Source organism: Heterodontus francisci, chromosome 18 (assembly GCF_036365525.1).
Source record: "Heterodontus francisci isolate sHetFra1 chromosome 18, sHetFra1.hap1, whole genome shotgun sequence".
Lineage (NCBI taxonomy): Eukaryota > Metazoa > Chordata > Chondrichthyes > Heterodontiformes > Heterodontidae > Heterodontus > Heterodontus francisci.
In genome coordinates, this window is record NC_090388.1 from 22,405,066 (window position 1) to 22,432,161 (window position 27,096).

The 27,096-nt window shown below is 42.0% G+C and overlaps 2 protein-coding genes across 2 annotated transcripts in view; both read left to right on the forward strand.

Moving 5' to 3' along the window:
• frs2a (fibroblast growth factor receptor substrate 2a) overlaps positions 1-5,581 on the forward strand; it is a 77,223-nt gene extending 71,642 nt beyond the window's left edge. The window contains exons 6-7 of the mRNA XM_068050404.1: positions 2,716-2,879; positions 4,201-5,581. Of these exons, the coding sequence (XP_067906505.1) occupies positions 2,716-2,879; positions 4,201-5,157 (1,121 nt within the window). The 3' untranslated portion in view covers positions 5,158-5,581. The remainder of the gene's footprint in view (positions 1-2,715; positions 2,880-4,200) is intronic.
• A 1,281-nt stretch (positions 5,582-6,862) lies between these two features.
• Positions 6,863-27,096, forward strand: part of cct2 (chaperonin containing TCP1, subunit 2 (beta)) — a 34,993-nt gene continuing 14,759 nt past the window's right edge. Inside the window, exons 1-6 of the mRNA XM_068050403.1 lie at positions 6,863-7,087; positions 14,473-14,547; positions 15,412-15,477; positions 16,577-16,688; positions 17,312-17,388; positions 22,240-22,352. Of these exons, the coding sequence (XP_067906504.1) occupies positions 6,878-7,087; positions 14,473-14,547; positions 15,412-15,477; positions 16,577-16,688; positions 17,312-17,388; positions 22,240-22,352 (653 nt within the window). The 5' untranslated portion in view covers positions 6,863-6,877. The remainder of the gene's footprint in view (positions 7,088-14,472; positions 14,548-15,411; positions 15,478-16,576; positions 16,689-17,311; positions 17,389-22,239; positions 22,353-27,096) is intronic.

Genomic DNA, 27,096 nt, shown 5'->3' on the forward strand with positions numbered 1-27,096 from the left:
TAGACTCTCACCAGTGGAAAACATTTCTCTTAAAATCTTTGAAAATCCTAGAAGTCTCAATAAAATCAACCCTTAACCTCAATTATCCAGGGAATACCAGCTTGGTTTAACAATCTCACTTCATAACCCTTGGAGCCCTGGTAACATTCTGGTGAACTGGTGCTGCATTCTTTCCAAGGTGAATATTTCCTTTCTAAGGTGTGCTGCCCAGCCCAGAACCATATATCGTACTCCAGATGTGGTGTAACCAAGGCTTTGTGTACCTGTAGCAAAACTTCCTCTCCTTTATATTCTAGCCCTCCAGTTTTAAAGGCTTACTTTCCATTACCATAAGTTGCATTAATGTAGCGCCCTTAACATAGTAAAATGTCCCAAGGCGCTTCACTGGAGCATCGACACCGAGCCACATGAGATATTAGGACAGATAACAAAAAACTTAGTCAGAAAGGTGCATTTTAAGGAGTGTCTTAAAGGAGAGACAGGTAGAGTGGTGCAGAGGTTTAGGGAGGGAATTCTAGAGTTTATGGCCTAGACAGCTGAAGGCACAGTTGCCTTGCCAATGTTGGAGCAATTTTTTTTTATTCATTCATGGGATGTGGGCATTGCTGGCTAGGCCAGCATTTATTGCCCTTGAGAAGGTGGTGGCATGCTGCCTTCTTGAACCACTGCCGTCCATGTGGGGTAGGTACACCCACAGTGTTACGGGGATGCTCAAGAGGCCAGAAGTATAAAGGAGCACAGAGATTTTGGAGGGCTGGTGGAGATTACAGAGATGGTGAGGGGCAAGACCATGGAGGAATTTGAAAACCAGGATGAGCATTTTAAAATTAGGGAGTTGCTAGACCAGGAGCCAATGTAGGTCAGCAAGCACAGGTGAATGGATGAACGAGACCTGGTGTGTGTTATAATAGTTTTTGGATGAGCTGAAGCATATGGAGGGTGGAAGATGGGAGGCCAGCCAGGAGAGCGTTGGAATGGTCAAGTCTTGAGGTCGCAAAGGCATGAGTGAGGGTTTCCGCAGCAGATGAGTTGTAGCAGGGGCAGAGTCGAATGATGTTATGGGGGTGGAAGTCAGCAATCTAGGTCATGGCGCAGATATGTGGGTGGGAGGCTCAGCTTGGGGCCAAATGCTACACCAAGGTTGCGAATGGTCTAGTTCCGCCTCAGACAGTTGCTGGGGGACGAATGGAGTAGGTGGCTAGGGAATGGAGTTTGTGGCGGGAACTGAAGACAATTGCTTCTGTGTTCCCAGTATTTAATTGGAGGAAATTTCTGCTCATCCAGTACTGGATGTTGGATAAGCTGTCTGGCAATTTAGAGACTTTGGAGGTGTCGATAGAGGTGGTGGTGAGGTAGAGCTGTGTGCCCTCGCTGTACATGTGGAACCTGTTATGTTTTCGGATAATGTCACCGAGGACACCATGTGGATGAGAATTAGGAGGGGGCCAAGGCTTTAGAGGTAGTGGTGGGGAAGTGGGAAGCGAAGACATTGCAGGCGATTCCCTGGCTACAACTTGATAGATAAGATTGGAACCAGGTGAATGCGGTTCCACAATGCTGGACATTGGAGGAGGGATGTTGGAGGAAAATGTTGCAGTCAAAGGCTGCAGATAGGTCCAGGAAGGCCTTTTTGATTATTTATTGTACCTGACTACATTTTAGTGATCTGTATACTTGGACCCCTAAATCTCTTTGGACCTCCACTGTTCCCATTGAAATAATACTTGGATTTATCCTTTTTGAGTCCAAAATGGATGGCCTTGCACTTACCTGCATTGACTCTCAATAGTCCTGCAAGAAATTTGCCCTTTTTGTCATCCTGCTGGTAGTAAGTACAGTAAAGGAAAATTGTTTCAGTATCTATTGATAAGCTATTTTGTTCCCCTCTGGTGTGTATCAACGTCCTTCTGGTATTCTTCAGTGTTTTGTCTGTTGAGAGCACTCAACTATTTATTCACTTTAAATTCAACTGCAATAGTCCATTTATTGAAAGTCTTGTTTTAAGGTAAATATTGATCTAATGGCATACAATTAAAATTATGAGGGAGCACTTTAAATTTGGGGATGATATGAATACAATCATAATTTTAATCCTTTGTGTATAAACTCAAACAACTTACTGGCAGATTTTAAAAAAAATTTATTTCATTGATGCAATATTTTAATATTGATCAGGTTATACTAACTTCTTTGAATGTGGGCGTGCGTATCCAAAAATAAAATAGACCATAAAATAGAAATTGTTTGCATTTGCAGCTTTCTAAAGTCAATACACATTGTAATTTTAATTATCAATGGCAATATTTGGCATTGGTTTTTTAATTAGCTGTTCTGAGTCAGGATTAGAATGCAAATATTTGTTGTCCAGACTTCACCTTGCTGCTTTCTGTGTTATCAAACTATCAGCAATGCTTAAGCGACTGAATCTTGAAACAGTCAAATTTCTGATAGTGGTGGTGGATGTTCTCCCAAACATCTACTTTAATTTCAACAGAAGAGCTATGACAACTCTGGAAAACCACTATTATTCCAAGATTTCTACAGCTCTTCTGCTGAAGTTACAGTGGATGATATTTAAATATAAAAGGGTTCCACTGCGTAGAAATATTTACGTAAGTATTTCAGAAAATTGTAATCAAACGTCATGCCAGTAAAAATGTAATATGGCTGGATTTACAAATATATCTGCAGTTATTTGTGTTTTATTCCTTTCAGCTCCAGGTTTTGTTCAACCAAGTTTACCAAATGGATATCCTAGGTACCCATCATTTGGAGATGGCTCTTCTCATCCTTCAACACGACATCCATCTGTAGGCAGTGCACGTCTGCCCTCAGTGGATGAAGAGTCAACACACCCTCTAATAGTTTCAGAGGAACAAGTAAGAAAAGTGTGACATTTTACCCTGAAATAATTGTGTGGCTAAATTGCAAAAAAGTAAATGTTTGTGTTCCTTTTAGTACATGTAATTAGGAGAGACATCTTTTTTCATGACAAGCATTTCTGTACTTGCAAAAGCAACAGTAGCTTTATCTAACATTGTTGAAGGGGAAAAAGTCAGGATATTAAAATTTCAACTTAATTCTTAACATCTGAAGAATCTTTTAATATAGAAAGCTCCAACGACCCGGGTTCAATTCTGGGTACTGCCTGTGTGGAGTTTGCAAGTTCTCCCTGTGTCTGCGTGGGTTTTCTCCGGGTGCTCCGGTTTCCTCCCACAAGCCAAAAGACTTGCGGGTTGGTAGGCAAATTGGCCATTATAAATTGCCCCTAGTATAGGTAGGTGGTAGGGAAATATAGGGACAGGTGGGGATGTGGTAGGAATATGGGATTAATGTAGGATTAGTATAAATGGGTGGGTGATGGTCGGCACAGACTCGGTGGGCCGAAGGGCCTGTTTCAGTGCTGTATCTCTAAACTAAACTAAAAACAGAATATGCTCTTGTACTTTGTGCTGAGAAAATATAGGCCTGGATTTAACAGTCAGCGGTGAAGCAACGGTGCTCGCCAATGACTTTGAAGAAAGCTGCCCACAAAGATCTCGTGATCCCTGTGGAGTGGATTTCCCCTTTTCTTGATGGCAGTTTGAATCTGGCACCAAATCAAGAGGTTCTCCAGGTGTCCAGAGAGAGAAATAAATGATTGGAAAATACAGGTGGGATTAAAGTAGAAGTTGAAATATCATAAACTTTTTTTTAAAATTATTTTAAAAATGTAATTTATCGTAATGGAGAAATTTGACATTCCACAAATATATTAGTTTGTCAGTGACGCTGTTCAGCTGTAACTATGAACTTAATATGCCATTAAAAACCCAGTTAGTTACTCATTCAACAAGAAACTTAATGTTAAAAGGGCAAGATTTTGTTAGGTCAGTGATTTCTACTTGATTGCAGTCTGAGGGGTCTTCAACAGCACACCCTATGGGGAAGTGTAGAATCACTGACAGTAACTTGTGGATTTTCACCTTTAACGGCAGACTTTAGAAGTTGCTGTCAGTTTCAGAGGAGTAATGACAGTGAATGCTGACAGTTTCGCTGTCATTACTATTGCAAAATTCAGCCCATAATATCTGAAAAACCATGAATCGTGAGTAAGAAGACATTATTGCTCTACTACTGGTGAGTTTTTTTCCATTGTATGGGACACACTTTTAAATGGTTCTTTAAACAATTGTGTCTTTACTTTTCACCTATTCACAGGTCCACACATATGTCAATACCTCTGGTGTACATGAAGAACTGAAAAACAGAGGCACTGTGCAAACTTCATTGGAACTCCGACCCTTAAATGGTGATGTCACCAGAGAACTAGGAGATCATTGCTGCTCTATGGAAGAGAGAAATGCCCAGGTTGTCTTTGAACCCGAAGGGGTTAAATTTGTTTTGGGACCAACTCCTGTGCAAATGCAGCTAATGGAAAAGGAGAGGCAGGAAGCCCTTGGAAGTGAGCAGACAAGTGCTGGCAGTGGCACTAATTGTACTGATTGGGACACTGGTTACGACAGTGATGAGCGCAAAGAAGCACCCTCTACTAACAAATTAGTGTATGAATATATTAATGGCCTATCAATCCCCAGTGCCGCGGGAGGCAGACGGAGTAGACTAACGTCAAATAATAGTTCAGATGCTCAGAATATTAACAATTCTGCTCAGAGGAGGATTGCACTCTTGAATTATGAAAATTTGCCTTCTTTGCCTCCAGTGTGGGAAGTACGGAAACTAAGCAGAGATGAAGAAGATAGTTTGGGACCAAAGACGCCTTCTCAGAATGGTTATCATGCTAACCTTGATCAAATGCACAACTATGTCAATACAGAGAATGTAACTGTCCAGCCTAACGTACACAAGGTTGATTTTTTACGACAACTGGATTGTTCCCCAAGTGTTTTTAATTTTGATATAAGACGACCAAGTCTAGAACATAGGCAGCTGAACTACATCCAAGTTGACTTGGAAGGTGGTAGTGATTCAGATAACCCACAGACTCCAAAAACACCCACTACTCCACTTCCACAAACTCCAACCAGGCGAACGGAATTATATGCAATGATAGACATAGAAAAGACTGCTGCTATGTCAAACTTACAGAAAGCACTGCCAAGAGATGATGGAACAGCAAGAAAAACAAGGCACAATAGTACTGACCTGCCAATGTGAGCTTAGGAAGCACTATTTTGTTTAGTTGCACCTTTATTAAATAAAGAGACAGGACTGAGCTCTCTCTTCTAAAATCTAACAGAAGACTGAATTAAGGAAAAGTTATAGGAATATTGTACTTTGAGCCTTATATGCTATGCCAGTTTAAAGGGAATTCATGTAGAGCAGGAACTCCATAAGAGCACCCTTTTTTACTTCATCTTGCAGTTTAAACTTAGGTTTTAGAAAATGATCACTTTTACAATGCTAATTCCATTCAACTGAATTGGAATTATATGCCGCTCCCTAGGACATTGACATTTATGCAAATATCTAAGTCTACTTTTATGCTGGCTTTTCCAGCATTTCTTACAGAACTTTATATGGTATGTGTATTCTTTGCAGGCAAATGACATACCTAACTAAATTTAATTTCTGCAGTTTCTATAGTGATTGATGTGTGCTTTTTTCATTAGCCTTAACTGATTATGGTATGCAACTTGTATTTGTGCTTAGATTTGCCAACCAAAATCCAAGTATGAGTGTGCATTAATCACTTTCACCAGGCAATGGTATAACATTTAATGCAGTTTATCTTTAAATTTCAAAGGAACTTGTTGGAGGACATTAAAACATGATGTTTGTGCCTTGCAGTCACATGTTCAAAATACTTAGCTGTCAAAGCTGCTCCCTTTGCTTGTAATAGTTCACTTTCTTTTACCAGTTTCATTCAGGTCTAATTTGTTGAAATGAATCACATTCTGAAAATGAAACAGCAGTTTTCTCTAACTGTAAAGTAGAATACTTTTGACACGATTAGCAACTGGTCATTTTAAACCTGGTCAGTATCTCAGTGCCATTTAATAATTGCAAAGAAAAACCACACACTACAGTTATCAATTCCTAGATTATAAAATACACTAAAGATGAAAAGTTACATCTAATGTTTCTTGGCTATTTTTGTATTGTACAATACTGTAAAATTCTTAATGTGTTATAAAGTGATAGTCTCTCTTCCTGCATAAATATAGTGATTGTATAAAAGTAGTAAAATAGTTCTAAAATTATTTTTTACATAGGACACAAGAAGGTAGTACAAGCTCAGAGTGGCGCACATCCATGCTTAATTTTGTTGTAAAATGGTTTCTATATATTTTAGCCCCTTTGGTGTTTTGAATTGCAAACATTCCATGTTTTCTTGCATTGCTCTTTGTCATAACTGAGTATAGGATGTACTCCAAGCAAAAAATATAGTTAGAAGTTGCCAATTTTTTTGTTTGCATTTCAGGTATTGACATAGATTGCCAAAATTGTTGGTTTCATGGAATGCCCCTCTGTTTTGTGCCTGAGGTTGTCAAATGTCAAAAGTGCCAATATCGTAATACATTTTTTGTAGCATGAGAATGATTTTACAAACATTTATAATTGCTACAGCCACCCGGTTTACAAGAGTCCTCTAGTTTTGAAGTAAAACCAAATTTTTTTAACAAATCATTGTTCATATATTTGGCAGTTGCCCAGAGATTCAGTGTTTAACAACTCTTGAAGTTCCCTGTGGAATAAGCTGCATCACGAGAAGTGAGCAATGTACTTAGCATGGTATGATTAATAAACTTTTTTTGCTGAATAATAACTATCTATTGGGCCATTGTAAGTATTCATTGCTGATGTGGAAAGCTTCTTTCAATGGTGGAGAGTGGTAGGTAGCACAGTGGAGCCTGATGCCAATTGGGCTAGCAAGATGCGAGAAGTAACCACCCAACTAACTAATCCATCACCTAATTCAGCCCAGGGAGCGCACATTCGAACCAGCCTCGTATCCAACCCGAGCGCCTCTGCCACCGGGGTTACATCCGGGCTCTGGAGGCGGGGCTCCATCCGGGTCAACGTGACGCAGCTTCCGGCGGTTGGACAGCGGCTGAGGGAGAGTGACGCTCGCGGTCTCATCATGGTAGGTGGCTGGAGTCGGAGCGCCCGTGACATCGGCAGCCACGGCGCCCTTTCGGCAGCTTGGCGTGACCGACGCGTTGTATTTTCCCTGTGTTAGTTGGTTGGTGGAGGGGAGTTGAACCTCCGTTCGCTCTGGCCGAGCACGTGGTGTGGGTAACGGTTCCTAAGCCGCCCGGTAACCGGGCTCCGTGAGGGTGGAGTTTGTTTAGGCTGTAGGGGGAAGGCTGGTACTGGAATCGGCTTGAGTGGAGGATTAGAGGGCGGCGTAGGAGCCTGTAGAAAAATCCCCAGCGCGTTCGCCATCTCTTTCCCTGAACATGGAACCCGAACCAGGAGGCACAGGCCGTGTAAATGCCGGCCTCACCGAAAGTTCTAGTGCTTTATCGGGGAGGAGCGTTATTGCGAGCCAGTGCGCAGGTGCGGGTCGTCTCCAGGATTCAAAACGCAAAATTCTGCAAAATGCGGATAAATAAAACTGGTTTCAGTTACAACTAGTATTTTTTATAGCGTCATTAATATCGTTAGACTCCTCACGACGCTGCAAGGGACAGGTAGATAAAGTGGTTAGGGAGGCACACTAGCTAATTCCCTTTATTAGCAGAGGCGTAGAATTTAAGAGCTGAGAGCTTATAAAACACTAATTCGGCCACAACTGAAGTACTGCATACAGTTCTGGTCACTGCATTACAGGAAGGATGTGATCAATCTAGAGAGGGCACAGGGCGATTGACAAGGATGCAGCCACGAATGGAGAACTTTAGCAAAAATGAAAGATTGGATAGGCTGGAGTTGTTTTCTTTGGAATGTAGGAGGCAGAGGGGAGATTCACTCAAGGTGTATAAAATTTTGAGGGGCCTAAATAGAATGGATAGGAAGGACCTGTTTCCCTGAGCAGGGAGGTCAATAACCAGGGGCATAGAGTTAAAGTAATTAGCAGAAGGATTTGCGGAGAACTGAGATTTTTCACCCAGAAGATAGTGGTGGTCTGGAACCTGCTATCCGAAGGGTGGGAGAAGCAGAAGCCCTCATCACATTTTTTAAAGACTTTGTACGCTTGAAGTAAATATTGGGAAGGCTTAAGGCATTGTTTTTGGTCCCTGCTCCAAAGTCTGTTTCCTAGTTACTGATTCCATCTCTCTCTCTGGCAACAGTCCAAGATTAAGCCAGTCAGTTTGCACCCCTTGGGTGTCACATTTGACCCTCAGATGAGCTTCCGACCTGATATTTGTGCCATCACCAAGACTTCCTATTTCTGTAATATTGCCCGACTTCACTGTCTCAGTTCATCTGCTGAAACCCTCATTTATGCCTTCGTTACCTCTAGACTATTCCATTGCACTCCTGGCTGGTCTCCCACATACTGCTCCCCATAAGCTTGAGGTTATCCAAAACTCTGCTGCTCGCGTCTTAACTTGCGCCAAGTCTCATTCCCCTATCAACCCTCTGCTCGCTGACCTACATTGGCTCCTGGTCAAGCAATGTCTTGATTTTAAAACTCTCATCCTTGTATTCAAATCTTTCCATGGACTTGCTGCTCCCTATCTGTAATCTCCTCCAGCTCCACAATCCTCCAAGATATCTGCACTGCTCGAATTCTGGCCTCTTATGCATCCCTGTTTTTAATTGCTCCACCATTGGTGGCTGCATCTTCAGTTGCCTAGGCCCCAACCTCTGGAATACCCTCCCTACACCTCTCCAGCTTGTTTTCCTTCCTTAAGACAATCCCTAAAACCTTCCTCCTTGACCAAGCTTTTGGTCATCTGACCTAATATCACCTTTTGGCTCGGTGTCATATTTTGTTTTATAATACTCCTGTGAAGCGCCTTGGGAAGTTTTGTATGTTAAAGGCGCTATATAAATACAAGTAGTAGTTCTTGAAGTGCCATATCCTACAGGGCTATGGACCAACAGTTGAATTAGACTGAATGGCAGTTTTCCAGCAGGCACAAGCGTGATGGGCAGGAAAGCGGCCTCTTGTGCTGTAAATTTTCTGTGTTTCTAAAAATTGACAGCCAAAGGAGACATAGAACAGGTGACCAAAAGCTTGGTCAAAGTTATAGGTTTTTCTGGACCATGACACCACCACTTTATCTAAAGTTATTGTTTCCGGGACTTTCACTGACCTCTCCTGGAATTCTTCCTGCCACGGCTTCCAATCTCACAGTTCCCCAACCCCAAACAGCCCATTCTCCCTCCTTCCTAACATCCACAGACAGGTCTCCCCTGGTAGACCTATCATTTCAGCCTGTTCCTACCCCACTGAATGATTTCTTTCTCTGGAGTCTAGTTTATCTCCCCATGTCCAATCTCTTCCAACTGACATCCGTGAATCTTCTGGTGCCCTCCGTCACTTTAACAGTTTCTAATTTCCTGGGCCTAACCGTCTGCTTCATCGTGAATGTCCAATCTCGCTACACCTCCATTCCCCACCTGGACGGTCTTTGTACTATTTGCCTCTTCCTTGAACGGAGGCCCACCCAGTCTCCATCCGCCACCCTCCTCAGCCTGGCTGAACCTGTTCTAACATTGAACAACTTTTTCAACTCAACTCACTTACTTCAAATAAAAGGTGTCGCTATGGGTACCGGCATGGATCCTAGCTATGCCTGCCTTTTTGTGCAATATGTGGAACATTGCTTTTTCCAGTCAGTCCTACTTATGAACTTATTGAATGGCAGAGCAGGCGCAAAGGGCTGAGTGGCCTGCCCCTGCTCCTAATCCGTATGTTCGTACTCTTCTCCCTCATCTCTCACTCTCTGATTCATTGATGACTATATTAGTGCTGTTTCCTGCTCTCGCCCTGAACTGGAAAACTTCAATTTTGCTTCCAATTTTCACCCTTCTCTCACCTTCATGTGGTCCCTCTCTGACCCTTCCCTTCCTTGACTTGTCTCTCTTCATCTCTGGGGATAATCTATCAACAAATATTCACTATAAGTCCACTGACTCCCACAGCTATCTCAACTACACTTCTTCCTGTAAGGACTCCATTCCATTCTCCTGGTTTCTCCGTCTCCCTTCGCATCTATTCTGATGATGCATCCTTCCATACCAGCGCTTCTGATATATCTTCCTTTCTCGTTAACCAAGGATTCCCCCCATAGTGGTTGACCATGTCGGTCCCATTTCCCGCACCTCTGCTCTAGCCGCTTTCCCTCCCTCCCAGAACCATCATAGGATTTCCCTTATCCTCACCTTCCACCCCACTAGCCCCCACATTGAACAGATCATGCTCTGCCATTTCTGCCACATCCAGTGTGATGCCACCACCAGACACATCTTCCCATCCCCTTTTAGTTTTTTGAAGGGACTGTTCCCTCGGCAACACCCTGATTCATTCATACCCACAACACCCATCCCCTTCCCATGTCACCTTTGCAGTGTGAGTGCCCTTTTACCACCTCTCTCTTCACCGTCCAAGGCCCCAAACATTCCTTCCAGGTGAAACAACAATTTACGTGTACTACTTTCAATTTAGTACATTGTATTCACTGCTCACAATGCAATGTGCTCTACACTGGGGAGACCAAACACCTCGTTCAGCCTGCAAGCATGACTCCAGACTTCTGGTTGTATTGTCATTTTAATTATCCACCTTGCTTTCATGCTGTCCTCTGCCTCCTGCAGTGTTCTAGTGAAGCTCAACGCAAGATCGAAGAACAGCACCTCATCTTTTGGGCAATTTACAGCCTTCTGGACTCAACATTGAGTTCAACAATTTCAGAGCATAATCTCTGCCCCTATTTTGTTTTCTATTCTTTGCATGTTTCGGTCTTGCACTTATTTTTCTCAAAATTTGTTCTGGCTTTCATAGAGGCATAGAGTCGTACAGCAAAGAAACAGGCCCTTCGGCCCACCGTGTCCATGCTGACCATAATGTCTGTCTATACTAATCCCACCTGCCTGCATTAATTCCATATCCCTCTATGCCTTGCTCATTCAAGTACCTGTCCAGATGCCTCTTAAATGTTGTTACTGTTCCTGCCTCCACCACCACCTCTGGCAGCTCATTCCAGATACCCACTATTTTTTGTGTGAAAAATTTACCCCTTTGATCCCCTTTAAACCTCCTCCCTCTCACAAATCTATGCCCTCTAGTTTTAGTCACCCCTACCATGGGAAACAGACTCTGGCTATCCACCCTATCTATGCCTCTCATAATTTTATATACCTCTATCATGTCCCCTCTCAGCCTCCTTCGCTCCAGGGAAAACAGACCCAGCCTATCCAATCTGTCTTTGTAAATCAAGCCCTCCAAACCAGGCAACATCCTTGTGAATCTTTTCTGCACCCTCTCAAGCTTAGTCACATCTTTCCTGTAGTGCGGCGACCAGAACTGCACACAGTACTCCAAATGCGGCCTAACCAATGTTATGTACAACTGTAACATGACGTCCCAACTCTTGTACTCAGTGCCTCGGCCGATGAAGGCAGGCATGCCATATGCCTTCTTCACCCCCTGTCTACCTGTGTTGCCACTTTCAGGGAACTATGTACTTGCACCCCAAGGTGTCTCTGCTCAATAACACTCCCCAGGGCCCTGCCATTCACTGTATATGTCCTGCCCTCGTTTAACTTCTCAAAATGCATCACTTCACACTTGTCTGCATTAAATTCCATTTGCCAATCCCTTGCCCACTTTCCCAGTTGATCTATATCCTGTTGTAACCTTAGACAACCTTCTTCACTGTCCACTATACCACCAATTTTGGTGTCCTCTGCAAACTTACTAATCATGCCTTTCCAAATGCATATAAATCCTGTCTCTCAGAATCCCATCCAATAACTTTCCCACCACTGATGTAAGGCTCACCGGCCTGTAGTTCCCTGGCTATCCCTGCTGCCCTTCTTAAATAAAGGCACATTAGCTATCCTGCAGTCTTCCGCTACCTCACCCATGGCTAAAGATTATACAAAAATCTCTGCCAGGGCCTCAGCAATCTCCTCCCTTGCTTCCCATAGCATCCTAGGATACACCTGATCAGGCCCTGCGGATTTATACACCTTAATGCACTTCAAAACCTCCAACACCACCACCTTTGTAATGCTGATATGCTCCAGGATATCTCTGTCCCCTCCCTTGAACTCACTAGCTTCCATGACCACCTCCACGGTAAATACAGACGTGAAGTACTCATTTAAGACCTCGCCCATCTCCCGTGGCTCCACACGTAGATTGCCACACTGATCCTTAAGGGGACCTACTCTCTCCCTAGCTACCCTTTTACTCTTCATATACTTATAGGACCTTTTAGGATTCTCTATCTTATCTGCCACGGAAATCTCGTGGCCCCTTTTTGCCCTCCTAATTTCCTTCTTAAGTATACTACATCCGCTATCATCCTCGAGGGACTCGCTTGTTCCCAGCTGCCTATACCTGACATATGTCTCCTTTTTTGTCTGACTAGACCCTCAATATCCCTCGTCAACCAAGGTTCTCTCAACTTGCCCTTCCATCTAACAGGAACATGCCGGCCCTGAGCTCTTCCTATCTCATTTTTAAAAGCCTCCCACTTGCTAGACGTCCCTTTACCTGTAAACAGCCTCTCCCATTCAACTTTTGAGAGTTCCTGTCTGATGCCATCGAAATTAGCCTTCCCCCAATTTAGGACTTCAACCTGAGGATCAGTCCTATCCTTTTCCATAACTATTTTGAAGCTAATAGAGTTATGGTCACTGGCCCCAAAGTGCTCCCCCACTGACACATCAACCACCTGCCCAGCCTCATTTCCTAAGAGGAGGTCGAGTGTAGCCCCTTCTCTAATAGGGCCATCCACATACTGCTTCAGAAAACTATCCTGGACACACAACAAATTCTTCCCCATCTGATCCTTTAGCACTAAGGCAGTCCCAGTCAATATTAGGGAAGTTAAAATCACCTACAATTACAACCCTATATTTCCTACACCTATCTGTGATTTCCCTACATATATGCTCCTCCAATTCCCTCTGACTATTGGGGGGCCTATAGTATAATCCCATCAAAGTGATCACCCCTTTCTTATTTCTAATTTCTACCCATATGGCCTCGCTGGACATTCCCCCTGGGATATCCTAAGTACTGTCGTAATATCCTCCCTAATCAATAGTGCAACACCCCCTCCTCTCTTACCTCCACCTCTGTCACACCGGAAGCATCAGTACCCTGGAACATTGAGCTGCCAGTCCTGCCCATCCCTCAACCACGTTTCCGTAATAGCTATAATATCACAATCCCATGTACCGATCTATGCTCTGAGTTCATCTGCCTTACCTGTAAGGTTTCTTGCATTAAAGTAAATGCAGTTTAGCCTACCAGACCTTCCACGCTCCCTGTTGGACAGCAGCATTCTGCCACTCACACCTCCTCTAGACGCATATTTTTCTTTACGTTGGCTCTGCATCACCAACTCTTTTGTCTTTTTAATGTTTCCCGTCTTCTGCCGTATTACTGATGTTCCCTTTTGTTATTTTTCCACCCTCCCCCATTTCACTTGCTTAAAAACTTACATTTCTAACTTTTTCCCAGTTCTGATGAAAGCTTATTGACCTGAAGCGTTAACTCAGCTTCTCTTTCCACAGTTGCTGTCTGATCTGATTATTTCCAGCATGTTCTGCCTTTATTCTAGGTTTCAAGGTGAGTCTTGGAAGAGGGGAGAAGCTTGGGGCCAAGACAGCTGAAGGCATGGCCGCCAGTGGTGTGCCAAAGGAAGTGGAGTGTGTACAAGAGGCAGAATTTGAGGAATGCATAGTTCTTGGAGGATTGTAGGGCTGGAGCATGTTACAGAGACAGGGAAGGGTGTGGGCATAGAGGGATTTGAACACAAGGATGTGTATTAAATATGGGTATTAGTGGACTGGAAACCAGTATACGTCAGTGAGCACAGCGGTGAAATATTTTGTGAGTTAAGATATGGAAGCAGAGTTTTGAATGAGCACGAGTTTATGTGGGGTGGAAGATGGGAGGCTGCTCAGAAGAATATTGGTATAGTTGAGTCTGGAGGTCATTAAGGCAGGATTGAGGGTTATTGCAGTGCTCACAGAAAGCGATTGCAGTGACTGCTTTTCTGTTTTCTGCTATATTCTTCCTCACTGTTAGTGAAATTGCTGTGCTGTATAAACAGAGTAGCTGTTCAGCCATGTTCTATTGAGCACTGCCGCTTAAGTAAGTTGTAAGGTTTTAAATTCCTGCACATAAATCTGATGTGCACACACTTGATTAACTTTATTCAAACACATATAGGCGGTTCAACATTTCAGTACAATAGGATTTAGAACTTGGGGTAGCTCTCTGTACTTGAAAATAAAATAAAAATGCACTGGCTATAGTAATTTGCTGCATTTGAAATTACTCGTTTTATCATTCATTCAAATTTTTAGAATTAATTTGAAGGTTTTTTTTTATAGGCTTCCCTTTCATTTTCCCCTGTGAACATCTTCAAAGCTGGTGCAGATGAAGAAAAAGCTGAGACAGCCCGTCTGGTAAGCAATCCAAGTAATATTTGAAGGCTAATTCTTTGAGGGGTCTGAGTTTTTTTGTTTTGGCATATTGGAATAATACATCTAATAAGACGTATTCAGTCTGGAAAAAGCTTTGAAACACAATTTTAAGCGGGTGGGCAGAGACAATTAGCCCAAAATACCAGTAGTAGTCAGAATTAATCACTGTTGTATTTGTTTACCAATAATTTATCAAATTATGTCTGATTAAATGTTTGGATTGATTTTAACTGATTATTGTGAACAGTTGATCTCTGTGCAGTCTTAGAAACTAGTTTCATTCCCTATAATGAAGTTAATGTTCAAGATCCCTCTAAATTTTCTTTGTGCTCGACTTTATTTCAATGTATGGTACCGATAAATGTTTTTGCGCAACCAAACGTGCAATCTTAAAGGGAACAGCTTGTGAGCGGTCTGTATAGTAGTCTCATGATTGTTGTGCAGTCGTGTGTGCGCGCAACTTAAGAGGGATCGTTACTCAGAGGTCAATAATTGTACAGCTGGTGTTGAGAAATTTCTGTTTGGTTCAAAGTACTCCATTATGTATTGGAAAAAATATCTACAAAGCAGTTTATTTTAAAGAAATCTAAGTTGTCTGACTTCCATTAGAACCCCGCACTAAGTATTCTTTCCCTTCCTCCCTCACTGCTAGACTGTTGCATCATATCACCAATTAATGGCTTTAGTGACTGGATGGAAAGTAATGGGGTCTGGAACATGGGACTGACTAGAGTTGCCTGAACAGAGGAAACCAAGCTATTGACTGTTTCTTTCTGTTGCATTGGAAAGTGTAATTATAGGTTTGTACGAGACAAACACTTTCAACATGTATATGATTTGTTTCAGTCGTCTTTTGTCGGTGCCATTGCAGTTGGAGATTTGGTTAAAAGCACTCTGGGCCCAAAAGGCATGGTAAGTAGCAAAATTTAGACTTTCTCAAGTTTACAAGGTTTAATGTAAATTGAGTTCTGTACACACTTTTTCATAAGTTTATAGGCTGCTGTAGATTGGATCTTTTTATTGTTATTTGTCCTACCTTTTAATTTTAGCATTGGAGATTTACCGGAAAGAACTTTCTGGGAATGTTGCATAAGAACATAAGAAATAGGAGCAGGAGTAATCATACAGCCCCTCAAGCCTGCTTTGCCGTTCAGTGCTATCATGGCTGATCTTCAGCCTCAACTCTACTTTCCTGCCTGCTCTCCATATCCCTTGATTGCCTGAGAGACCAAAAATCTGTTCAGTGATGGAGCATCCTCAACCCTCTAGGATAGAGAATTCCAAAGATTCACAACCCTTTGTGCGAAGAAATTTCTCCTCATCTCAGTCCTAACTGATTGGTCCCATATTCTAGATTCCCCAGCTAGGGGAAACAACCTCTCCGTGTCTACCCTATCAAGCCCCTTCAGAGTCTTGAATGTTTCAATGATGTGATCACCTCTCATTCTTCCGAACTCCTGAAAGTATAGACCAGATTTATTCAGCCTCTTATCCCAGCTACCAATTTAGAGTAGCTTCGCTGTACTGACTCCAATGCAAGTATATCCTTCCTTAAATACGGAGATCAAAACTGCGCACATTACTCCAGGTATGGTCTCACCAAAGTGTGTACAATGTTAACAAGACTTCGTTATTCTTGTACTCCAATCCCCTTGCAATAAAGGACAGCATGCTTTTTGCCTGTTAATTGCTGATTGTACTTGCATGCTAACTTTCTGTGCTCTTTATACGAGTGCACACAAGTCCCTCTGAATATCAACCATTACAAGTTTCACACCTTTTAAAAAAATGTTCCGTTTCTATTCTTCCAAAGTGAATAACCTCACGCTTCTCTAAATTACACTCCATCTGCAACTTTGTTTCCCACTCATTGCTGTCTCTTTGCAGCCTCTTTGTGTCCTCTTCACAGTTTACATTCCCAGCTAGCTTTGTATCGTCACCAATGCTAGAAGTGTTATTTATTCTAAAACTGGATACACTGCTGAAAAGGGAATTATTATTTCTGTCCTAGGACAAGATACTGCTGAGTGGAGGAAGAGATTGTTCTGTGACAGTGACCAATGATGGAGCAACAATCCTTAAATCCATTGGTGTTGATAATCCAGCAGCTAGAATTTTGGTTGGTAAGTTAATATGATTGCCGATCTTGTACACAAAATTTAAACAAGCCTTGAAATTGCATTGCTAGAGTCAGAAGTAGAATTGGGAAGGGCCCTTTGATTAATCTATTTGTTCTGTTGGCCTTCAACTTAATTTTTTCAGTAGGGGCACAGACGCGAAATAGGCTGACTTAAAGGTTTCTACAGCCTCGGCTTTACGCTGTAGCTTTCTAATGTGTAAAAACACTTTGAACTTAGTAGGTGGTTGAGTTTCTGCAGGGAATTCTCCTAAAAGTTCTGCCAAAGTTACGACAGATAATCAAGAGAGCATCCATGGCAGTTACCCCCCAAGTGGCAAGCAAATAAGATATTTACATTTGTGGAGGCAACACTAGCGCACTGTATTCAAATAACTCTTACAACATTTTGAATGATATGCATGGTAAATAATAGTCAACTTGAAAGCATTATTTATTTTTGGTTTGAACCTTTTTTTGTGTTGGCACTTAACAGGCCAATAATTTTGGGGAGAGCTTAGTGTGGTGAGGAAGGAAAAGCAGCTATTATCCTGGCTGAGTAACAGTGCTGCTTGGAGAGTTTTTTAAAAATGTAAATAGTTTGCTGATTAACTGTTCCATTACTAACAGAGCTGTCCAGGGTACAAGATGAAGAAGTCGGGGATGGAACAACATCTGTGACAGTGTTAGCAGCTGAACTGTTGAGAGTAAGTGGAATGTTTCCAGTTTGTGCAATTGCAAAAAGTTGTCAAAAGGAAAAAAGAATCATTTTGCAATCTTGACATTTTTGCATTTTGCCAACAATTGAATATGTTGAGGTTGCCTACTTGTTGACTTAATAATTGGCTGTAGAATGGGAGAAGGAAAGAAAAGTAACTTTGGGGTATTATAATATATTGTTTACTGAAGTATATTAAATGCCAGAATAAAATATGCAAAAAATTGATTGGCTATTGATATCTACATTTTGCAGATATGTTGTTGTATTTTCCAAATTGTACTCATGACATTTCTTTGCATAAAAATGTTATAAATGTTTTGAAATTCTAGTGGATTTCTTTGAATGAAGATGGGAAACAACTTGCAGTTATACAGGAAGATGTCTGAGAGCACTTTACGATTGGGAGGAAAGGGGTACAGTGGAAACAAAGAACCTGGAAATAGGAGGGGCATGAAGAACATAGGGTTGGTAGGGGGTGGTGCCTAAAGAATTCCAGAGCGCAAGAGCATAGTATTTGATAAGTTATTAAGTCCTTTACCCTTCTAACAGATTTGAAAAACTAGAGACAGTATTTTGTCTCTGTCACTTCATTTATTATTGAGAAAACATAAATCTCATACACCTATACAGACCAGTGTCCAACACTCAACGTGGATAAATTTAATGAGGAACTGAAAATGCCTTCTCCAAGCCTGTCCACGCCACTGGTTCTTGAAGGTAGCCAAAGGTCTTTCCAACTTAATTTTTAAAAAATAAATTGCATTTCCTCTTATACCATTTACTTTGATAGTCTCCTTCCAGCTGCATGCAGTGCTATCTGATGTTTTATGACCACCTAGTTGTTCGAACAGATTGACAAACCGTTTGGAGCCTCATGTCTTTTCACCTTACATTTCTACTTCCTATCATTACTTTCCCAGAGATGTAGCTTTAAACAAACTTCCATGCATGCTCTATTGTAACAGATTGCCTTTTATGTCGCAGCAACTTCTTACTCTGCTGTGATGAAAAGCCTGCGTTTTAAAAACCATGTGTTTCAATTTTAACACTTTCTGTTCAACATTATCCACCTAGCATATTTATTTATAAGTGCCTGTTCTTCCAGTACAATGTCCTTGGTCCTGAAATTCATTCTTCTCTGCATCATTGAGGTGAAAAGACTGGTTTCTCAGGAAAGCAATTTACAGCAATCCTGTTTACTGTTTGTTAGAAATAAAGTATTGAGTTTGTTACACTACTTTTTATATGTACTGACTAAATCAATGATCGATTGAGGAGGTACGGTTTTAAAGTTTTAGGGGAAGGAGGATGTATGCAAGGATGTAAGATGGGAGGGCATCACTCAGTACAGTAGCATTGTGGTTATGTTACTGGGCTAGTAATCCAGAGGCCTGGACTAATCCAGAGAAATGAGTTCAAATCCCACCACGGCAGCTGGGGAATTTAATCAATTAAATGGATCTGGACTAAAAAAAAATTGTATCAATAATGGTGACCATGAAATTACTGCATTGTCATAAAAAATCCATCTGGTTCACTATTGTCATTTTTAGGGAAGTAAATCTACTGACCTATGTGACTCCACATCTAGAGCAATATGGTTGACTCTGGACTGCCTTCTGAAATGGCCAAGCAAGCCACTCAGTTGTACTCAAGATGGCTCGCTGACTCTCAGTGGCAATTAGGGATAGGCAATAAATGCTGGCCTTGCCAGTGATGTCTACATCTCCAGAATGAATCAAAAGAAAACTTGGGTTGAGTGGGGTAAGTCTAGACTCCGATCTGAACAAGGAAAATTTTGAAATCAGCATCAGGAGCTAGTGAAGCTTGGAGAGAATCGGGGTGATGGGAGTCTAGGATTTAATGCAGTTGCAGCTCTGGTGTTTTGGATGAATTGAAGCTTCTGGACAGTTGGCACATGTAGGCCAGTTAGAAAAACAAAGGAAAAGTAAAGCCTTTACATGACTGCATAGACTAAGGCTTCAGCAGAAGAGGGGTGATGGGGTGTAGGTGGTAACAAGTGTTTTTGGTAACTGGATGTGGGGGGGAGAAAGCTAACTTTGGGGTTAAGCAGAATGGCAAGTTTCTGCAGTTCCTGCTGAGGTTGCGATAGAAGCCAGAGATATTGATGCATTTGTGGAAAAAGAAGCAGAGTTAACGTTTCAGGTCATTTGATGAAGGGTCACTGGCCTGAAGTGTTCACTCTGCTTCTCTCTCCACAGATGTTGCCAGACGTGTTGAGTATTTCATAGAGAGATACAGCACTGAAACAGGCCCTTCGGCCCACCGAGTCTGTGCCGACCAACAACCACCCATTTATACTAACCTGACATTAATCCCATATTCCCTACCACATCCCCGCCTTCCCTCAATTCTCCTACCACCTACCTACGCTAGGGGCAATTTACAATGGCCAATTTACCTACTAACCTGCAAGTCTTTGGCTGTGGGAGGAAACTGGAACACCCGGCGGAAACCCACGCAGTCACAGGGAGAACTTGCAAACTCCACACAGGCAGTAACCAGAACTGAACCTGGGTCGCTGGAGCTGTGACACTGCGGTGCTAACCACTGTGCCGCCCCAGCATTTCTTATTTTTATTTCAGATTTCCAGCATTTGCAGTATTTTGCTTTTATTTTATCTTGATATTATGTTGATGCATTTGTTGTTGGAGACTTGGCGATGTGAGTCAGCTGGAGGAAATTTTGGCTCATCCTCAGAACAACCTTTGGGCCAATAAAGGAGGCTACATGGTAGTACAGGGTGTTGTAAACTTGTGTGGAAACTGGCATTGTGCTTCCAGATAAATGTTGACAAGAGGTGGCATGTCAATAATGATGAGAAGGCAAAATCATTGTTATTTATTTTTTTACTTTATTTAGAGATACAGCACTGAAACAGGCCCTTTGGCCCACCGAGTCTGTGCCGACCAAGAACCACCCATTTATACTAACCCTACAGTAATCCCATATTCCCTACCACCTACCTACACTAGGGGCAATTTACAATGGCCAATTTACCTATCACCTGCAAGTCTTCGGCAGTGGGAGGAAACCGGAGCACCCGGCGAAAACCCACGCGGTCACAGGGAGAACTTGCAAACTCCGCACAGGCAGTACCCAGAATCGAACCCGGGTCCCTGGAGCTGTGAGGCTGCGGTGCTAGCCACTGTGCCTGTAATGTGCCTGTGCTGGAATTAGGTTGCAAGTGGAACTGGGAGAGATAAGTGCCCTACAGTTGGACTGCAGATAGGAGGAGGATGGAATGGTTGAATATTGAAGGGAGCTGAGACACAGAGAGTGACACATTCACAGAGTGATTTTGATCAGTGTGGTCTTGTTGCTTTCAGCAGGTTGGAAGCCATGTTAGAGCGTCTCTAATAAGGAGGGGTGAGCGATAAGAATATAGTTGCAAGACAGTGACATGTTACACATCCTTGGAGAAGAGGGGAAGGTTTAACATACATTGGTAGTTGGAGAACATGGCAGAGTTTAGGATGCATTTTTGAGGAGCAGAGTGAAGATGGGGCCAGTCCCAGGCAAAATAGATGGTGTTTGATGTTGCTAATTATGCAGGTGAGGAGGTTGGGTGAATAGAAGCTGGAACAGGAGGGGATTGATGGAGCAAATGGTGGATTTCATGGATCTAATAAGTGAACTGGGGTGTGATGGTGCAGAAACTGAAAAGAATAGAAAAGCTGAGACCAGAGGGGGAGCTGCAAGTTGGAGTGTGAGGGACGCAATATTCAGATGGCAGCAGTCTCAATGCAGGTGTTCTCACTGTCCAAGATTTTTTTGCATTGTATATGTGACCTGAGAGGTGCTGGAAGTCTGAGGAGGTGGTTAGGAGTGAAGGAAAGCAATTTGGAACTCCTGCTCTCAAATAATCTTGACATTAAGCAGTTTTGACCAGGAAGAGGAAATGACTATACAAATCAAGGTGACTTGAGTCGGAGTTGCTGGTGGACATGAAACTTGAGACAGATGATAACGGGTTTGGCTCAACGACAGTCCTCTCATGAGCCTGCTTTCAAGCGCTGATCTAAGATTTAAGCATATAATCTAGGCTGATGCTTAAATGCAGTATGATGGGAATGTTGCAATGTCGGAGGTGCCATTTTTCCTGATGAGTAGCTAAACTGAGGCTCTATCTGCCAGTTCAGGTGGATTGTAAAAGATGTGTGGTAGTTTTTTTGAAGAGCAGGGAGTTCTCCTGGTATCCTAACCAACATTCATTCTGAGATCAATGCAACTGATACAGATGACAATTGTTTTTGGGCCCGCAGTCTAGTATAGCTATGATATGGTTTGGGGTGTGCTGACATTGGTGGTAATTCTGGTTTATTGAGAAACTATTTTCAAGAAGAACGATATTGAACATGAACTGAATATACTAAATTGAAATTTTATCTGAGGCCAGTAGTATGCTGGACCTGAGTTGGTGTAGACTATTCAATTCTAAGTAAAGCGTGAGACATTTAATGAAATGTGAAATGAAGCCAGTGGAAGTAGTATTGCACATGGTGTAGTAAGTTGCTTTCAATGAAGTATCCTTAATATGAATTTTCATATGTTAACTAATTCTCATTGAGGGCAGTAACTTATGACATTTGTCTCTGCCAGCAGAAGGGGAAGTTGGAGAACCTTGGATTAATGCTTCCACAAATGTCACTTGGTATCCACTAAGGCATGTACAAGAGTGACTCAGCCAGAATTTTATTTCTATTGTGAATGTTGCTATAATATGCTTGATTAGCAGTCAGTAAAATTTGGAACTATATGATTTGCTTTCTCAGAGTGACTATTGATTCTACAGACCTTATTTTTGTCTTCTTAGGAAGCAGAATTACTTATTGCTAAAAAGCTTCATCCTCAGACAATTATTGCAGGCTGGAGGAAAGCAGCCCAAGCAGCAAGAGATGCTTTGAAAAAAGCTGCAGTGGATCATGGGTGAGATCATTTTTGGTCTTTGAAAAAAAGGCTTAGAGTATGAAATGTGAAGGGTACCTAGCGCAAAGGAAGATGGTTGTGATTGTTGGAGGTCAGTCATCTCAGCTCCAGGACATCACTGCAGGAATTCCTCAGTAGTGTCATAGGCCCAACCATCTTTAGCTGCTTCATCAACCTTCCTTTAATCATAAGGTCAGAAGTGGGGATGTTCGCTGATGATTGCACAATGTTCAGCACCATTCACAACTCCTCATAATGAAGCAGTCAGTGTAGAAATGTAGCAAAACCTGGACAATATCCAGGCTTGGGCTAATAAGTGGCAAGTAACATTTGTGCCACACAAGTGCCAGGCAATGACCATCTCCAACAAGAGAGAATCTAACCATCTCCCCTTGACATTCAATGGCATTATGATCGCTCAGTCCCCCACTATCAACATCCTGGGGGTTACCATTGACCAGAAACTGAACTGGAGTAGCCATATAAATACCGTGGCTACAAGAGCAGGTCAGAGGCTAGAAATCCTGTGACTAGTAACTCACCACCTGACTCTCCAAAGCCTGTCCATCTACAAGGCACAAGTTAGGAGTATTATGGAATACTCTCCACTTGCCTGGATGGTTGTAGCTCCCAATAACACTCAAGAAGTTCGATACCATTTGGGACAAAGCAACCCGTTTGATTGGCACTCCATCCACAAACATTCACTACCTCCACCACCGACGTACAATGGCAGCAGTGTATACAGTCCATAAGATGCACTGCAGAAACTCACCAAGGCTCGTAAGATAGCACCTTCCAAACCCGCGACCTTTACCACCTACAAGGCCAAGGGCAGCAGATGCATGGGAACGCTACCACCTGCAAGTTCCCCTTCAAGCCACACATCATCCTGACTTGGAACTATATCGGCTGTTCCTTCACTGTCGCTGGGTCACAATCCTGGAATTCCCTTCCTAATTGCACTGTGGGTGTACCTACCCCACATGGACTGCAGCAGTTCAAGGCGGCAGCTCGCCTCCACCTTCTCAATGGCAATTAGGGATGGGCAGTAAATGCTGGCCTAGCCAGTGACGTCCACATCCCATGAATGAATAAAAAAAGTCTTCCTTGTCAAATCACACAAGGTTTTATTCTGACTCAAAACATTGGTAGGCAGCTAGGGAACAGAGTTTGGAGCGAAGACTGAAAACAATGGCTTCAGTCTTCCCAATATTTATTTGGAAGAAATTTCTGCTCATCCAGTACTGGATATCGGATAAGCAGTCTGATAATTTAGCAACAGTGGAGGAGTCGGGAGAAGTGGTGGTGGGGTAGAGCTGAGTGTTGTCAGCATACATGCGAAAGCTAACACTGTGCTTTTGGATGATGTCGCCGAGGGGCAGCATGTAGATGAAAAATGAAAGGGGGCCAAGGATAGATCTTGGGGGATACCAGAGGTAATGGTGTGGGAGCAAGAAGAGGGGCCCTTGCAACTGATTCTCTGGCTACAGTTAGGTATGTAAGAATGGAACCAGATGAGAGCAGTCCCATCCAGCTAGAAGGCAGTAGAGTGGCATTGGCGGAGGATGATCAGCTGTGTCGAGGGTGAGGAGGGAAAGTATTTATCTTTGTCACAGTCATATAGGATATTATTTGTGACCTAGGTAAGAGCTGTTTTGGTACTGTGGCAGGAGTGGAAACCTGATTGGAGGGATTCAGACATGGAGTTCCTGGGAAGATGGGAATGGATTTGGAAGGCAACACGTTCAAGGACTTTGGAGAGGAAAGGCAAGGATGGTGGGGGTGAAGGTTTTTTTTTGAGCAGAGGGGTGATGGCAGATTTAAAGGAGTGAGGGACAACACCTGAAAAGAGAAAATCATTTCAGTATCGGAGCGGAGGGGACGTTGGGTGATCAGTTTCGTGGGAATAGGATTGAGGGAATTGGAGGTGCATTTCATGGACATGATGTGCTCGGAGATAGCATGTGGGGGGGAAGCATAAAAGAAAGCAATCGCATTGATAGCTAATGAAATGGGAATAGTGGGGGAAAATGGCATAGAGGTAGATCATCAGCCATGATCTGTTTGATTGGCGGAGCAGGCTTGATGGGCCGTATGGCCGCCTCCTGCTTCTATTTCCTATGAAATAAAGTTTAATTTATCTGACAGTTTTAAAAAGTCTGCTTAACTTTTTATGGTTTGTACATATATGGAGTGAGAATCATTTGCAATGAGACCTAAAATTATAGCAGTTTTTAGTAGTTGGGCACCAAGACAATCTCAAAAGAGACATAATTAACTTTTAATAATGGAGGTGAATGCAAAATGAAAGGATTTAAGACTTTCATGGACAGAAAGGAAAGGAAGTTGAATTGCTCTATGTCTTCAAGTGGGGGGAGGTAGCATTAAGTAAAGTATACTTATTGGAGCAGGATAAACTTCACAATGAGCTAATCTGATAGAAAGTGTTGTGAAAAGGAGCAACAGTGAACCTATGAGTTTGCTGTGACCACCAAGTCAACTCAAAAAAACAATTACTCGTTGAAGAAATATGAAAGACTGATATAAATAGAAATTCATTTGGGATTTCAACAAACTTAGTATATACTGGGGATGGCCAAATGGTCTAGTAAATGCAGCACAAGACTGCTCTTGGACTTGCTGTTAGGAGTGTCACATCTTGGTAAAGATACAGCACAAAAATTAGATCATTCGGCCCATTATGTCTGTGCTGGCTGTTTCCTGGAGCTTCCAAAACTAGTGTCTCTGCACCATTCTCTTTTCCCATAGCACTGTATCTTCCTCTGATTCAAATATTTATCCAAGTTTTTCTTAATTGCAATAGTCCTTTCTGCAATCACTCACTGCAGCAGCACATTATATGCTTCTTTCAACAACCCTATGTATGAAGAGATTTCCCCTGATTGTTCGCCTCACTCTTCTAGCGCATTTTTGAATTAATGACCCTTTATCACTGACTCCCCACCAGAAAAAACTCTTTCTTTGCTAAAACTCCTCATGGTTTCAAAAAAAAGCTACTGTATCTCCTCTTAGCCTTTTCTGCTCCATTAAAAATAGTTCCAGCATTTCAGGTTTATCCTGTTAACTAAAGTTCGCCATCACTGGCATCATCTTGGTGAATTTATGCTGTACATGCTCTTTTTTGGGGTAATGGGACACCCAAAGCTACACCAAACCCTAACCTAATATCTTGTACAACTTTAACATTTACTTTTGTATTATGTGTCCCTGATTATAAAACGTGATTTTTTTCTTTGTTTTATCTGCTTGAGCTTTTACTTTCAGGGACGTTAGTACCCTGTGATGTCTCCATTCATCCACAACTTTCAGTATCTTTCGTTGAGCTTTCATTCAATTATTACTTTGCTTATCTACTTTAAAATAGATTTTCTACCTTGTTTCCCACACTAATCTGTCAGTGTCTTCCTGGTCTTTGCTTTTTGCTGAACCTCTTAACTTTTTTGTCAACAAATTTTGAGATGGTCCTCCCTATGCCCCAAGTCCAAATCATCTATGCGTATAGAAAACAAAGGTGGACTTAGTGTTGATCTTTGTGGTATACTGCTTCCAACCCTGCTCCAATCTTAGGAAGACACAGTTACCCTAACTATTCCTCATACAGCAGTGATTTTCTATGTTAATTCATTTTCTTTATACCGTTTGCATACATTTTTCTCGCAACCTCCTGTGCAACAACTTAACAAGTGCCTTCTGAAAATCCACATAGACTACATCGACAGCATTACCTTTATCCAAATCGTCACTTTAAAAAAAGACTATTAGGTTTGTTAAATACTACTTGCCTTTTAGCAAATTCATGCTGGTCGTCTGTGATTTTCAATTCATGTATTTTTAAATGCTCACTAATTTTATCTTGAGTTCTAAATTCTAGCTGCTTGCCCATAACTGATAAATTAACTGGTCTGTAGTTACCCAGTCTTTCCTTCTCTCCCTTTTGAACAAAGTTGTTACATTGGCTAACCAGGACGTTTTGTAAATTGGAGGAGGATTGAAATTATGCTGGAGCTTCTCTTTTTGATTTTTTTTTTTACCAACAGCCAAGTGAGACCCATCTTGCTTTTCTATTACAGCCAGTTCCTTTTCTACACTCTTTTTCTAACAATTGTTCCATATCCTCCTACAGAACTTCCAATATCCTTGTAAAAACTGATGCAAAAAATTTTTGTTCAATATCTCACCTAACTCCTCCATAGTTAGACTCACCTTCAACCTTTTGTAATGTTTTTAATTATTCATTTACTTTTTTATGCTTGCATAAAAACCCTTACTATTTGCTTTTGTGGTATCTGCTCGTGTTTGTTATATTCTATTTACCATACTGGGAATGGAACTAATGGCACCCTAGGAAATGACAGAAAGAAACATGTTTAAATTTGACATCTGAGCCTTTAGAAGGGTCAACTTGAAGGAATGAATGAGTTCAAACTATTCAAGTAGAGGAGGAGGAAGTAGGGCTGTAGAAAACATTGAAGAACAAATTACATACCTTTTAAGTACAGCTGTAAACTGCCGACTGTTATCATGAGAGTTGAGTGCATACAGGGAAGTCCCATTGGGTTGGAACAAGTTATTGTATCCATTTTCAAAAATAGGCAATAAAACTTAGGTAACTGCAGACACCTCAACCTTTGCATCAACTGAAAAGTACTGGAGCCAATCATTGGCAGCTAAGTTAAGGATTGCCTATCTAACTTAGTGGCCTGGATTTCACGATCAACAG